We start from the raw sequence: 16,522 nt of genomic DNA on the forward strand, positions 1-16,522 counted from the left end.
CACATTCAGACACGTCAGTAAAGGAGAATGTGCTGGCTGGCTGCATCAGGTTAATGACCCAATCTCTCACTCTCTTTCACTCACGCACACACACACCATTTGTGGGTTTGAATTAATTTTAAATTCATGTCACTGATGTTTATTAATCACAAACTCCGCTCTTTGTTTTTGTTATATCACCAGTGCTGTTGTTACCTACTTTTGTGCATCCTCCAAAGTCACTCAGTTTTCCATCTCTATCTCATGCTCTCTCATGCTCACATTAGTTTTTTTTGTTTTTCCTTTGTTAAAATATTTAAACATTTAAAGGCTTTACTCTGGAGAAAATCAGTACTGTAAGTCATCTACTTATGGCTAATCCCTGCCATGGGGGGTGGACATCATATGATTTTTGGCGCGGTGATATATCGCATGGTTTAAAATGATTCATCATCAGTCACTGACTGAAATGTTCTGCTGTCCATATACTTTATTTTTGCAAATTAAACACGCTTTAAAGTCCACGCTTTAAATGCCGACTAACAGGACAACTGAGAACTCCTAACCTTGCAGCTTTAACTCTTTTAACAACCTGAAACAGTCTGAGTTACTTGAATATAATTGTACTCAAGCATCTTCTGTCTCCTCTTTACAGGATCCTCGTAGTAAACACAAGTTTAGGGTCCACACTTACTCAAGCCCCACCTTCTGTGACCACTGTGGCTCCCTCCTGTACGGGCTGATACACCAGGGAATGAAATGTGACCGTAAGTACACGAATATCTGCTCTGTGTTTCAGAAAGGAAGCCTTGTGCTTTAGAAGCTTGCATTTTACGCTCACCAGATTTAAACCTTGCTAGTATTGAGATGGACCCCCATTTCCCTTTATAGGTGCCTTAATTCTTTGTGGCACAGGTGCTGGAAACATTCCTCAGAGATGCTGGTCAATAATGACATGAGAGTATTGATGCTCATCTACCGAGCATCTGAATAACGCAGCAGAAATCAGGACTCATCTGAACAGGCAACATTTATTTTCTGATTTTCTCTTGTCTTATTTTGGTGAACCCGTCTTAACTATAGCCTTGGTTTCCTGTACTTAACTAAAAGAAATGTCCTCTGGTGTGGTCTTCTGCTGCTGCAGCCAGTCTGCTTCAATGTAAGGCTCTTCTGCAGAGATGCTCTTCTGTATACCTTGAATGTAACAAGTGGGGATTTGAGTAACTGTTGCCTTCCTCTCAGCTCAAAGCAGTCTGGCCATTCTCCTCTGAGCTCAACAAGCCGTTTTCACCAGACAACTCCTGCTTACTGGATATTTTTTCTATTTTTTTTTGGACTGTTTTCTGTAAACCTTTCAGATGGGTATGTGGGAAAATCCCAGCATATCAGCAGTTTCTAAAATACTCACACCAGTCAGTTTTGCACCAACAACCCTGCCTCATTGAGAAACATTTAAATTTCATTTCTTCCTCATTCTTGGCTTGAACTTAAGCAGACCGTGTAGACCATGTCTGCACTGAGTTGCTGCCATGTGATTGGGTGATTCGATACTTGTATGGAAGTAGACTACGTTTAGAAAATGAAATCTGGTTGTTTCTCACATTTACAAGATGGTGTAAAAAAAGAAAGAGGAAGACTTGAAGAATTGGCCACAAGTTTCAGGTTTTTAAGATTTCTTCACTTCTGCGGTAAAAAAATGGCAAATTCAGTGTGTTCAGTTTTTCACAATGTAGACCAGTTCAGGCGAAAAAACTGTTGCAGCATACAGTGCAGCACAGGATACTCAGGCAAAGGTCAACATTTCTGTCACCTAGAAGCTTTTCATTTGACAATAAAGGTTTATGCTGAAACTGACGTTCGTTAGATTATATCTGATCTGATATCAGATTTAGCCAAATCAGCCCATTTATGACTTCTTTTCCTGTCCTGATCAGTTTTTCTACTACAGAAGCTTCACTCTGTCATTATTCCTTTACAGTATTAATGACACACATATTGCTTCCGCTCCAGCTAAAGTAAAGTTAAAGCTTCCACTGTTGAACACTGACTGCAGTTTGCATGCATACAATAATCAAGCTGCTCATAATATTTTCCCCCCTCCATTTCTTTAGCTGTGTCACAAACCGTTTGTGTTGGCACGAAGAGGAAGTAGGTTACCTCTCTGCAATGCTATACCCAGGCCAGCATTATTTAGTGGGCAGATGTTTCCTCATTGTGCTTTGACTTTGCATCATGAAAATACTAGAGTACCTTATTTAACATAATTTACAAGCGGGTTTGGTTATTTATTAATCCATAGAAACACTCGAGTTGTTCGATAAATTGTAAATGTATAATTATCACACAGAAGATAAGACTTATTTCTGTAAATGTTGGCAGACAAGCACAAGTAGTCTTCAAGGTTTACAGTCTTTAATGGATTAATGGTTCTCATGGGTGTGTTTAGTGCCTGTTGGAGATATACATTGAAATTCACGGTCACAGAAACATTATTGTTACTGGAAAAGAAAACCTACAGAGAGCAAGAGATTAACTTCTCACTCTCCACCTTCAGAACCTCAACACCACCCACTGATTCAACAGAGTGGAGCAAAATGTGGTACATCAGAAATGTCTGCCATCTAGTGGATGTACTGAGCAATGACCAAGGGTTGTTAGACTTGTCTGAATCCTTGCATTGATCAAATCGTTTCCCACTTACTAGTCTGGAAAATAATATGAGTCTTGTTTAAACTGTATTCTACTCACACTGTCCAGATTTAATGTTTAAACTGTTCTGACCAACCTGTATATACAACACATGACTTTAGTGTCAGTGCTCTTTGGTCCTCATGCATTTTCTCTTGGCCAAGGTTCACTTAAAATGGACTGAGGCAAAGTGGAAACCTGTTCTGTGGTCAGACGAATCGAAGTCTGAAATTTATTTTGGAAAACGTGGATGCCACATCCTGCAGACCATCCGGCTTGTCATGAGTGCTCAGTTCAAAAAGCCTGCGTCTCTAATTGCATGGGAGTGCATTAGCGTTTATGGAATTTGGCAGCTTGCACAACTGGAAAGGCAACATCATATGACATCTTCTATAGGGGAGGCCCTGCATATTTCACTAAGACAATGCTAAACCTCATGTTACAGCTATTACAACATCATTGGCTCCATAGCAGAAGAGCCCAGGTGCTGAACTGGCCTCCCTGCAGTTCAGTTCACCAACTGAGAGGATTTGGAGCATCCTCGGATCTCAGATGTTTGCAGACTGCTGTTAAAACAAGAGGTGATGCTACAGTGGTAGACCCTGTATTGAGAAGTGTTGCTCCTATCAAATTCATGATGAGCCAGTATATTTTTCTTAAAATGGTACATTTGATGTTTTTTCTGTGTTCTGCTATGAATAAAGTACGGGTTTATGGATTTGATGGATGGATCTGTTTTTATTTACATGTCAGGGACTATAGGATGGCTTTGGGAGTGGGTGAGGTCACATCTCTGGTTGCTCTGACTTAACGAGTATGGGTGATATTTGGTCTGAGGTCCGGGATCTGAGAGTTCAATAGTTTTCATTATATTAAGTACCCGGCATGTTTTTACTTATTATCTAACTGTCTCCAAATTTACCTCTTTGTTTTTTGATTAATTTTTTAAGCCCCCCGTGTCTGTTAGGGTGCAGCCCTAAATCTCTTTTAATCTGGCAATAAGGCACTGAAAGCCTTCCGGTAATTACTTTGGGGGGTTTAGAGACACAGACTGTCACATGTTAGACAGATTGTGATGATTGTGATTCATAAAATCAACCAACCTGTGCAATTTTCCTCTCTCTCTCTGCTCAGACTGTATGATGAACATCCACAAGCGATGTGTCGCCAACGTCCCGAGCCTGTGCGGGACGGATCACACGGAAAGGCGAGGACGCATCCACATCTCTGCGCAGATCACTGACGACACTCTCACCGTCACCAGTGAGTGCTCCCACACACACGAGCGCACTGAGTGCCTCTCAAAGCTCTCTGCCAGCCTAAGACTAAAACCGGAAAGTCCATTAGTCGATCAATGATCCAACGATTGACCCACATTGCCACTTGGACATGCAGCCACGTGCCAGCGCTCCCTTTCAGACAGCTGTGGATTGATTATGGAACAGAAACTAAACTGTTGTTAAGTGTTGTCTAATGTGGCCAGAGTTATTTAGGGCAGGCCGAAGCTTTAGAGATGGATGGGTTGTGCTGACACTTTGGGAAAGGACAGTCTAAAAGTGTGTTTTATCTTGGGATCTTCTTCTGGCACTTATTTGTATTCATGTCCTTAACCCCCCCCCCAACAGTCAAAGAGGCTAAGAACCTGGTGCCCATGGATCCCAATGGCCTGTCAGACCCCTACGTCAAGCTCAAGCTGATTCCCGATCCCAAGAGTGAGAGCAAGCAGAAGACAAAGACCATCAAATGCTCCCTCAACCCCACGTGGAACGAGACCTTCACTTTGTGAGACACCTTTTTGTCGAACATAACTTTCCTTTTGATTAAAGTTGCTCACTTGGCCTCGTTTTCAGTCGCATACGCGCAAAGCTAACTGGAGCTCGTGCAAGTGACCCAGTCCTCTCTCCTTCTCCTGTTTGTGCTCGTTGTTTTTCGAGCTATTCTCGGGTAGGAAAGGTATGAAAAAGTGTGATTTGCTGCATTGTTTTCACGTGTGTACAGAGAGAGATGAGAGGACTGTGATCTCAGGTTTTCATTTTTTTGCTATATTAGGAACACGCTTTATCTTCCGTTTGACTGTCCTCCATTTTTTTCCTTTTAGCAACCTCAAAGAAACTGACAAGGACCGCCGTCTGTCAGTAGAGGTCTGGGACTGGGATTTGACCAGCAGGAATGACTTCATGGGATCACTGTCCTTCGGGATCTCAGAGCTACAGAAACAAGGGATAGATGGATGGTGAGAAAATTACACAGGTGTAACTAGAAATGACACAGGCAGGAGGTGCAGGGGTGTGAATGTTTAGGAGGCTTTGTTGTCATAGTCTGGTGATAATCCTGGATTTTGTCTGGCAATGCTCTGCTTTCATTCTGGGGTTTAGGTTTAAGCTGCTGTCCCAGGAGGAAGGAGAATACTTTAATGTTCCCGTCCAGCCAGATGGAGAGGACGGTAATGAAGAGCTACGGCAAAGGTTTGAGGTAAGACGCACAGAAATCGAGGAGAATGACGACTGGTTTAATTTGTGCTCTTGCCTATTTCTTGTTCTCTCATAAACTACTTCTTCCCCCTTCCCCATTTTAATTCTCTCTCCAGAGAGCGAGAGTGGGTCCAGGGAAGCCCACTGACTCCTCTTCTTCCTCCTCGGTGTGCAAGTACGACAGCAACGGCAATCAGGACCGCGTCAAGCTCTCAGATTTCAACTTCATCATGGTTTTGGGCAAAGGCAGCTTCGGCAAGGTGGGGCACGCGTCATTTTTTAAGTAAACATGACAGCCGGTGGGCAGATTTAAATCTCTTTAAAACTCACTGATTTCCTTTGGTTGACTCCCTCAAAGGTGATGCTGGCTGAGAGGAAAGGTACAGATGAGTTGTACGCCATCAAAATCCTGAAAAAAGACGTGGTGATCCAAGACGATGACGTGGAGTGCACCATGGTGGAGAAGAGAGTCCTCGCCCTGTCAGGAAAACCACCTTTCCTCACTCAGCTGCACTCATGCTTCCAAACCATGGTGAGACAGCTTGAAGCGAGACCAGCTTCTTACTTATCTTTTATATTCTTATCAGAGCGCTTTTCATGACTTGTTTGCTTTGGTCTGAGATTACTGTGTAAATTTGAACTGTGTAATTATCAGCCTGTCGGTAAACTGTGATTCTGAATAATTTTTTCTTCCTCTTCTGGTCTCCTGCTTCTTCTTTATTGCTCCTAGGACCGATTGTATTTTGTCATGGAGTATATTAATGGAGGAGACCTTATGTACCATATCCAACAGGTCGGCAAGTTTAAGGAGCCTCATGCTGTGTGAGTGCACGCGCGCGCGCACGCACACACACACACACACACACACACACACACACACACACACACACACACACACACACACACACACAGTGAGTTTGATCAAATCTGGGCAAGAATCAAGCATTTTCATGCGCTTAAACAATCTCCCACTTAAGCAACTCAATGGTGATTAACAAAACAGAATTTGGCATCCAGACATTGCCTTTCCTTAACTAATAAGTTTAGTTTTACATCAAAGTTCATGTGCCACCATTATTTTCTTGTTTTTGCTTCTCCTTGTCTGTTCTTGCTTTCTTACTTATTAGTGATGCAACTATACTCCAGATCTCCAAATCGCACTTCAGGACTAAAGATAACTTTGCATATTCACAGTTCCAAATAATCCTTTTTAATATAATACTGGATCTCGGTGCAGCTCGTCAGTTAATCCACAGTCTCAAACGAGCAGTTTTAGCTCTCCTCTTCCTTCCATTAAGTCGGCCACTTTTTGATTGGCTCTATCTTGCAAACAGAAGGTTTGAACAGCTGTGTTCCTGTGATGACCTCATATCTGTTCTCATTGACTCAATGTTTAGTCTGAAAGAAGAGCTTTTGACTTACATTGAGTGAGATAAAAATTGCCATTTTATCTTCATATATAGCTGGAGAAAAAAGAAATTTCACCCTCCTTGTTCACTTATAAAAGAAATGAACAGTCTCTATTTTTATGGTAGTTTCATTTTATTTCCCGTACTGCATGACAGGAAAAAAATAAAAGTGTAATATGTGCCCAATAAACATAACAGCTCAGGGAATCTTAGGGACAAACTACCGCCGCTCCACTTGGCTCATTAACATAAGCAACATGTGCACGTGGCTAATTAGCATGACATTACATAATGCAAGTTAACAGAGCTATTTCTCAACCTGTATCTACACACATGGTGTTTACACAAGCACAATCAAAACATGCCCTTAATAGGAAATGTTTCAACAGATGGCGAGTTAAACTGTGTATTCCACCTCAAAGCTTTGCTAACATAGCTCCGGTGTTAGCTGCAGGGATGAAGCAGCACCTACCTTTTTCTGCCACTGTTGTCACATAATCCTTCACTGTCTGTATTTACATTCATGCACTTAGCAGCTGGTCTTCACATGATGCTGACATCTTTGTTGAAGACTGTGCAAACTTAAGGTCTAGATAAACCTTTACCTGATGACAGATTAACAAGTACTTCCTGGTTTAACACTTGCGCAGATCCGTGTATGAAGAGAGACGAGTTGCTTCTCAGTAAAATCCCTGCAGCTCAGAAAATTTGTTATAAAATGTTATAAAATGAACTTTTTATGCATTTTCTACATTATTAAATATCCTAGTGACTACTTACAAATGTTGATGTTTTTGTCATTCGTGGTGCTTAAAAAATGAAAATGCACGAGGCACACTTTTACCTCTCTGAAGGGCTTCAATAGGAGAGATCAGAGCATCACCAAACGTACCTTACAGTTAAAGACGGATGTTTGCCTCTGTTTTAGGTTCTATGCTGCTGAGATTGCCATCGGCCTGTTCTTCCTTCACTCCAAGGGCATTGTGTATCGGTGAGACGGTTTTTGAATCAGCTCGGCTCCTCGCGTGTAGTTCCCGGTCACTTTTAGTTTACAGATGTGAGTAACATCTGTGCGTTTGGATGTGTTTTTGCAGGGATCTGAAGCTGGACAATGTGATGCTGGACTCTGAGGGCCATATAAAGATCGCAGACTTTGGAATGTGTAAAGAAAACATGCTTGATGGCGTTACCACAAAGACTTTTTGTGGGACGCCAGACTACATTGCTCCAGAGGTGTGTTTTACGGGTTAGCCGCTGGCTAACTGGTGATTGGTTTATTGGTTTACTTTCAGACATTGATTGCAACCCTATTCTTTCTCCTGCAGATCATAGCCTATCAGCCTTATGGGAAGTCTGTGGACTGGTGGGCTTTTGGAGTCCTGCTTTATGAAATGCTTGCTGGACAGGTTTGTATTCATCTACTGCTTACCCTATTAAATTATTATTATTATTATTTTTTTTACCAAAACAACAACTAAAAAAAGGGTCTGCATTTGTGCCTCTCTAGCCGCCTTTCGATGGTGAAGATGAAGATGAGCTTTTCCAGTCCATCATGGAGCATCATGTCTCATACCCTAAATCCATGTCCAAAGAAGCAGTTGCTATCTGCAAGGGGGTAAGAAAACATGCTTGTATGCGCGTACATACAGGATAACTCCTAATGTGGACCCTGAAACCTCTGCTTGTTTTTCACTCTGAGCACTGGAGGGTTCGTCATATTATAAGGGCTGCTGTGTGTTAGTGCGCACCCTCCAGCAGTGAGGCTGAACTGCCTCTTAACAGCTCGTGGCAGGAAACGATGATTGTACTTGTTTATTTGCCCTCCACACCTCCTCATCTGTGATATCTTTTTATTTGTTTACTAATGCGTTAAATAGTTACAGTACACATTAATAAAGATCACTGTTTTTCATCTCATTAATAATATTTTGCATGACATAATGACTCTGCATTGCTGTGTTTTAATTTAAAAATACTGCCTTTATGTAATACATACATGTTACGGGTTGATTATGGGTCCGTTTTAAAAAGACTAAACCAATACGACTCATCTTGCATTGTATGTCTGTGTGTAATCTGTAGCTGATGACCAAACACCCGGCTAAGCGTCTGGGCTGCGGCCCAGAAGGTGAGAGAGACATCAAGGAGCACGCCTTCTTCCGCTACATAGACTGGGAAAAACTGGAGAATAAGGAAGTCCAGCCGCCTTTCAAACCGAAAGCTGTGAGTATATGACACGCTGACTCACTTCAGCTGTTCATTTTGTCAGCCTTCACTAAATGCCTTAGAAATCTTGCACAGTAGTGAAGAAAATGCCACAGTTTGCTCAAACCTTTAAGGTAAGTTATCAGGATAAGTTTGCTCATCCCTCAAACCCAACCATCACCTGCTGTTGGTCACTACACTCACCAATGCAGAGCTGATTTATTTATTTATTTTTTGTGAGTGTAGTCACCAATGATGAAGGCAAGATGTCACCTGGCTCACGTATGGACCAATGGACATCCACAGTTTCGGCTGTGAATGATTTGATTGGTTGATGCCATATTTTAGTTGTATTTCTCTTTTTTCTCTTTGTTGTTTGTTGTCCTTTTTTTCCTGTCATCCTTCATCAAACTCACTGCATCCCCCCCATCTCTCTCCTCTCCTCTCCATGGCAGTGTGGGCGTGATGCGGAGAACTTTGACCGCTTTTTCACACGCCATCCCCCAGAGCTGACCCCCCCAGATCAGGACGTTATAGTCAACCTGGACCAGCAAGAATTCCAAGGCTTCTCATTTGTTAACCCTGAGTACTCTTACACAGATCACTGACCATGCCGCAGATTACTGGTCTGCATTAGTATCTTGCGCCACACATACTGTACAAAAAAAATAATAATCACAATTTCATATCTGGGCTGTATTTGGCAGGGTGAAAGAAATCACTCAACATTTTGGGAAATGTGTCTTTTCCTTTTGCTATCAAATTGTGATGAGTTAAATAATATCACTCTAGTGTTAATGTACGTGGCGTTGTAGCTAGGTAGGGTCACACACTTCACAACCCCCTGGCAACGTAAAATATGTGTTCTCTGACTGGTTGCTGGCTTTTGCTAGGTAAAAGCGTTGCAGAGGTTGTTGCACCCAAAACCTGCATGCCATTTCTGCATGGAAGATGCCAAATGTTTTCTATAGTTACTCTCCAAATTCTAGTCAAACTTTTAGTAAAAGTCGTGCTTTTTGAAATATTTTGGTTGCAACAGTAAGGCACAACTTTTACTTTGAAGGCGAACATTTTGCAAGTACTGTGAGTCTTTTCAGACAAATCTGCGTGTTCCATATAAGCTAACTGCATGGAGGTTTTCAGCCCACAGCCCTCTTTGTGACCAATTTCACCTAGCAACAGCCAGCAACCTCTTACCAACTGGTCACAGATTACACGCTTTTCCCTAGCAACAGGTGGTTACCAGGGGTTGCTGACCAGCAGTTAGCATTAAGTTTGGAAGCACCTAGAAACAGCTAGCCTGGCTCTTTCTAATCTCAACAATAAGATAACCAGAAGTAAAGCAGATTAACATGTCTCTGTGGTTTTACAGATATGCAATACAACAAAGCTGTGAGTTGTGGCTTAAACTCCTAAACAAAGCAGTACAACTGTCTCGCTTTATGGGGAAGCTAGCAAGCGCATTAGCACAGATATCCTGGTTGGTAAAATAGTGTTACACTATATAAAACCTCCCTAAGATGCTTAAAGTACATCAGTGGCCTGTAAGGAAAGAGCCACATGACAGACGATGACACTGAAAGGTAGCATTTAGCTGTTCTTGAGCAACCTGGTTGGTTTACCTTCTGGCACTACTGTAAAGTTTGATAGGTAGCACATAAACAGCGACCCATTAAAAAGTATAACTCCTAAACAACTTGATTACTAACTTTTAAATATTACAAAGCAGGGTGATGTCTTTTTAGTTAATATGTTAATATTAAAAATAAATATTCCAGTGTGTCATACTTTTTGTGCAAATTAGCATGAATTTGCACAATTAAACTGCTAGCGAGCACAAACGGTTAACAATGCTAAACATTGAGTAACAATTTATATTTTGAAGATTGTTAGCGTCAAACAGTAAAACAGTAGTCAACCAGTAGTCTAGCTGCCAGTTTTTTTTTTTTAAATGCACTTTGCGCAAAGAAAAAAATGAAAGACTTGGTTAGCAATTAGCCACTAGCTCATTAATCTAGCTCTGCTAACCCTCTCAGTTGAATAACCTTTGCCTTGCAGGTTGCTACATTTGCTTCAAAGATTAAAAGATTAAATAAAAGATTTTTGTGTAGTTAATGGTAGTTATTGTTGCCACATTGGTGAGGAGAACCAGGCTAGCTCGTCCCCCCGCTTCCATTTTTCACAGTAAGCCAGGCTAACACCTCTGCATAAACACGGGTGATATTTATCATCTCATCTGACTTTCAGAAAAAAATTGAATCAGATGTATTTCTTGTATTTCCTAAATAATGTTCACACATGAAATGCAGACAGGTGCTCCACTGAAATGCGACTAAAATAATCAAGTGTCAAGGTGCCAGTAGGCGGCTAGTCTTGTTTGCAGCAGCGACACTGTTCTGAATTTATTGTAGTTTAGCGTGTCACATTACACTGCTGCTCTTATAGCAGCTCTACCGGCTGTATTTTTATCTTTAGTACAGACATGTTGCTCGCTCCCAAATGCCACACGGCTGCTCACACCGGCAGGCTGATGTCGGAGTCAGACCTCAGGGCCGACTTTAGCCTGCTCCATCTCTATGTTGCCCTCCTTTGTAATTGCATATTGAGTATGACAACCTATCGGTGATATTGATGAGTGTACTATGATCACATGTTGGTAATTCATGCAGTGTAAGTGAAAACTGACCAATTGCTTTGCTATGATTGTTTGACTACTAATCATTTTTCCGAATGTTTACTTTACTTTTGTCTATAGGACCAAATAATTTCTGTTATGTCAGTGTTGTGGTGAGCCTATCTGCAATTTTTGCTGATTTTAAATTTTAACCACTCAGAGGATAGAAATCTTTATACATGCACTCAGCAAAAATCTGCGTCAACTTAGTGATTTTTTTTTTTTTTTTTTTTTTATTTCATTGTTTGTTTGTTTTTTTTTGTTTTCTTTCTTTTTTTTAAAGCTCTTCTCATGATCAATTTCCGAAAACAATCTCCACAGTTACTGTTTTTAATGAACGAGATCATATCTCTTTGCTTGTGTACAACCATCTTTGGAGAATTTCACATATGATGAAGGTGTTTAGAGTTTTGTGAAGTCGGTAGTCTGTTAGCTTACAGAAACAGGATGTCCAAAAGTGCCAAAATAAAGTCCAGAATTCACAAGGATGTGAAACAACTCAACAACTGTGATGAAGGCAGCCATTTTGTGCCATTTTGCAGTACATGTATAATTATGATATGCATTATAGTTTCTGTTCACAAGTAATACAATACCCCATAATTTTCATATATCAAATGAACTGTCTGAGTTGTATTAAACTTTTGTAACTGTGTAACGATGCAGGGTAGTAACAGTGTGTCAAATGATGTTCTTTGAGCTCGTATCAAAAAGAAAAAGAAAAAAAAAGAGACAGGAAGGCGATATCAAAGGGTTTGTTTTACAACGATGCTTCTTGAAAAACTATTCTTCCAGGTGAAAAAGCACTTATTGTGATGATGGCAATGGTGAGGAATACATGTTGAAATAACAAGAGAGAGTGCAGAGAAAATTATACATATATATATATATATATATATATCAGAGAGATACTGTATTTGGATACATTGTTTCTGGATGAGAGAGATGCTTCAGTGGATTGTGTAATTGTCCTGTATGACTGGAAACTGATAATATACTCACTGATGCCTACCAGACTACTTCTGCTGTCTGCTTTGTTAATGTTGTTGCACCCAAACACAGTGCATCGCATAGCCCCATCCGAGCATAGGGACCACAAATTCTCGGTGGTCTGTGAAAAATCCCCTAACTCATCACATAAATTCAGACTTGGTTTGGAAATACTGTCATTTAACACACATACGGTGCAGAATTGTTGTGCCAACAGCTAATATCTGCTAGGCTGTGATGACACGCACTAGTTAATGAAGTCCTGTTTTGAATCCCCCAGTTTAGAGCTTCCACCAACAACAATAAAACCCCTTTTTTCTGACAAACGAGATAACTAAATAAAAACAAATGCAGAGGACAAAAAACTACAATCAAAATGCCACTTTTGAAAATGTTCAGATCCAAACTAATTAGGCTGTGTAGAAAGGCAGGACGAGTTTGGAAGTGATCCAATCGGAAGTAATCTCCCATGCTTCTGGTTTCTCATGAAAACGTGAAAAGATTTTAACACTTGAGATGAAGGAAAAAGCAAACATATGGAAACAATTCACAGTTGATGTCAAGGGAAATAAGACGCTTTGTAAACCATGTGGAGCAGCTCTCACCCGTTTAAAAAACACACAACATTTACACTTTATAATTTAGTCGAATGAATCAACTTTGGGTTTAGTCTGTGATAATCTTTTATTTAGTCGACAAAAACTAAAAGAATTTGGATGCCTAAATGATTGAAACGACATTTTAGGAAAGAAAAAAAAAAAAAAGACTATGAAACTGCATGCTCATTGGCTAATGACTAATCAGTCACAATGAACCACGGACCAAGATTTTAAAAAATTATCTTTTTAATTCAGTATGATATGAAAGGTGTGACTGAGCAGATAAACTGGAGCAGGAAAATGTTTACAGAGGTGAAGTCAGGCAGCTCTTTGCCCTTAAATTTCTAGAGGACTGGAAGTCACATTTTCAATTCCAGCTATCGCCCCCTGCTGGCTGTTAAAAAGAGCGCGGATTTACGGCACAGTTTTAAGCTACGTCCTTGTTTTACGCTGTCTGTGGTCGAGACGTAGGACACTAGTGAGCCCTTTAAAAGGTCAGTGTAGGAAGTTTTTGTATCTGGATTTCGTTTGCGTCACATCGCTGTTACTGTCGTCTGAGTTGAGGTTGGACTGCCGGGCAGTGTTCTAGCTGCAGATTTTATATTTGTTGACGCATTAAATCATTTAAAATAGCTCTGCTGTGATACTTGGTCAATAGTAAAATTACTACTCCTGTATTTGAACGGAGTCTTCTTACATCTAGATGCTCGACTATTTTGTGAAAACACCAGCACCAGCTTTATGAAGATTGAACCCACCGCACGGCCAAAATAATTCTAATGGTGTCATGTAAATATGAAAAATTTAATAAAAATGTATAAAACTTGAATGGTTTAACTGTGCACCTACAAAATTTAATCAGTCACAGGTTAAAACTGATTTATTACCGTCTTGTGACATGTAAACCATCAGTCCGATTTTTAATTTGAAGACCTTAGGGTTATCAAAAACATAAATCCAAATATACTGTGTGATTATTGTTACTCAGTCTCCTTACACAAAGTTTTAATCTATGAATCAATGAAACACTCTGAAGCCACAAACATACACTCGCTTCATGCACTAATGGTGAACACGTGGACCAGTGGTAGAGATGGGGAAAGTCATTTCAGCTGGAAGCCCTGTGATGAAACGAGGAGGTAGGAAACTAAAACTATGTGTGTGTGTGTGTGTGTGTGTGTGTGTGAGTGACTCGTGTGTCTTGGGCTCACTGCTTCACCTCCCCGTGTGAAATCCTTTCTGGTTGTGGTTTGGTCCTCAGCAGGTCTGTTTTATCGATCCTCGTCTGCTCTGTACTGGAACATTTCCTCTCTCTCTGGCTCTGGAAGTTTGTCTTGGATCTTTCTGCATCTGTGCTGTTGAAGTTGTTCAGGGTGGTCTCTTTGACTGTGTTTCTGGGTTCGTCCGCAGGGTGTGTTTTGTTTGTTGTCGACTTGCTTTCTCAGTCTGTTTGGAATCTGATCTGTTGTGCTCAGTCTAACAGTTTTGGTGGTGCCACCTTTTACTAGTGATCAGAGGTGTGGACTACACTGGACTCTGACATCAAAACGCACATGCAGCCCACACGACTGATTCATAAAAAAATAGCCAGATGCTCATATGGACACTGAAACAGACCAGTAAGAAAAAGTGAGGATATCAGGACACCAAATCAGTTTGAGTGTTCATATAAATGTTAGATTATTGTTTTAGGACCAACTTTAAGTCCTTTGACCTGAAATGACTTTATATCACCTCAAGCCAAAGACTAAAGCTGACCTGATCAATATAATCACATTATGATCATTTCACAGATTTTCCCTATTAAGACAAACTCAAGGGGTCGAGATTCTTCACTTCCCCTCAGCTCTACGAAGCGTTTTTGCAGATTTCAGGTCATCAGTTTGGATTTAAAAGCTTTGCTGTTACATGCTGCTGATGACAAACTCGAAAGCATGAAAAACTGAATCAGTTAAATCCCAAAAGGTTGATTCTGTTCATCTGGACGTAGCGTTTTCAGCGGGAGTCACTCATCCAACTGACTTCTTCAGTCTCAGCTGACTGCAGGTTTCCCCAAACCTTATAAACAGTACATTTGCATAATGACTGAAACCAGCCCAGTGAAGGAACAATGGGCTGTGAGGTCAGTTCCTTGATCATTAATACGCAAATTGTCATGACCATTGATCAACGGCTACTGATTAATCAAAGACCATGAGTACCATTTACAGAGAGTTGGGGAATGGCTGCAATCACAGCATTTTAAGATGACAAAAGATGTACCCTTAGGCCCCCTCCTTGATTCAGAGATGGTCTCTCCCTTTTCATGTAAATGACCTTCTTGACTCCGCGCTCAAACCAGCATTCCTCCCTGTCCAGGATGTGTACATCCTCATCCAGATGAACAGAATCAACCTTTGGGATTTACTTACCTGGATGATTGAACATCAATCAGTTAAAGTGTCATGACTGTGGACATAATCAGTCCATCATTGGTCATTTACACTGTAGAAAAAGAGTAGCAAGTGGAGCTGAGGCCTGTAAACTTTAAGCCAAAAACACAAGACCGCAGCACTCATAACTAGCTCACCGAAGCAGGTTTTCAGGATATTTTAATGTTTTATGGAGTGATTTTGAATTCATCGCATGATTTTGGACGTTGAATTTGACTTTCTAGACTTCAGGCACTAGACACTGACTTTGTCCCACCTCTGCAAATGATCAAACTGTGTCTTTGCTTGTGTCACAAGTATTTGCCTCCTCCTCTATGCTTCATCTTTGTGCTTTTTCTGACATAGATGTTCTAACTCCTTGTTGTCAACCCTCTGTCTGAACCGCCTTTTTAAAAAAAAAACTCTTTTACAAATACACTCTAACTTTATTCTCTTTCTTCCTCCTTTCTTTTTTTTTTTTTTTTTTTTTTTTTTGTGCGTGTGTGTGTCAGAAAACACGCAGAGACGTCTGCAACTTCGACAAGGAGTTTACAAAGATGGTGGTGGAGCTGACGCCAACAGACAAGCTCTTCATCATGAACCTTGACCAGAACGAGTTTCAAGGCTTCTCCTACACCAACCCAGAATTCATCATACAAGTCTGAGGACTTCCGGCTGGTTAGAGGCAGCCTGGGCCAGACTTTACTCCAGCTTGTACAGCCCAGCCACATTTCATCAAAGACCCATCCAGCATCCGATCAGGACTCAGAGCCGCGCCGTCTTCAGTCTCGACCCACACCAGCATCTAAACTGGGCAATCATAAACCGTCACATTAGCTCCACAAACACAGACAGCAGTGTGAAACAAAGCCCGCTGGTGGCCAGTTTCCAGAAAACTCCAGGTGGTTAGCATTCCCAGTACCTCACAGTGAGCCGGTCAGTACGAAGAGCGGTGATCAAGAGTCACAGTGAATGTGCTAATAGTGTGTATGTGCTCTATTGATCACCGACAAGAGTGTTTGTTTACTTGATTTTCTTCTCTTCAGCCTGTGGAAGTTGCATCATGAGCCTACAATGATCAATATGTACATGCACG

At 41.0% G+C, this 16,522-nt stretch overlaps 1 protein-coding gene across 2 annotated transcripts in view; it reads left to right on the plus strand.

Moving 5' to 3' along the window:
* The window catches only part of LOC116312377 (protein kinase C beta type-like), a 36,622-nt gene extending 20,100 nt beyond the window's left edge, over positions 1–16,522 (plus strand). Inside the window, exons 4-17 of one of the 2 annotated variants that reach the window (XM_031729783.2) lie at positions 635–746; positions 3,802–3,930; positions 4,293–4,449; positions 4,766–4,900; positions 5,043–5,139; positions 5,255–5,398; positions 5,497–5,670; positions 5,869–5,960; positions 7,476–7,538; positions 7,642–7,780; positions 7,873–7,953; positions 8,055–8,162; positions 8,630–8,770; positions 15,939–16,522. In XM_031729783.2, coding sequence (XP_031585643.1) covers positions 635–746; positions 3,802–3,930; positions 4,293–4,449; positions 4,766–4,900; positions 5,043–5,139; positions 5,255–5,398; positions 5,497–5,670; positions 5,869–5,960; positions 7,476–7,538; positions 7,642–7,780; positions 7,873–7,953; positions 8,055–8,162; positions 8,630–8,770; positions 15,939–16,091 — 1,725 coding nt within the window. In that variant the 3' untranslated portion in view covers positions 16,092–16,522. Of the gene's footprint in view, positions 1–634; positions 747–3,801; positions 3,931–4,292; positions 4,450–4,765; positions 4,901–5,042; positions 5,140–5,254; positions 5,399–5,496; positions 5,671–5,868; positions 5,961–7,475; positions 7,539–7,641; positions 7,781–7,872; positions 7,954–8,054; positions 8,163–8,629; positions 8,771–9,207; positions 12,443–15,938 lie in introns of those variants that run through there. The other variant, XM_031729782.2, reaches the window with a different exon arrangement.

Source organism: Oreochromis aureus, linkage group 6 (genome assembly GCF_013358895.1).
Source record: "Oreochromis aureus strain Israel breed Guangdong linkage group 6, ZZ_aureus, whole genome shotgun sequence".
NCBI lineage: Eukaryota > Metazoa > Chordata > Actinopteri > Cichliformes > Cichlidae > Oreochromis > Oreochromis aureus.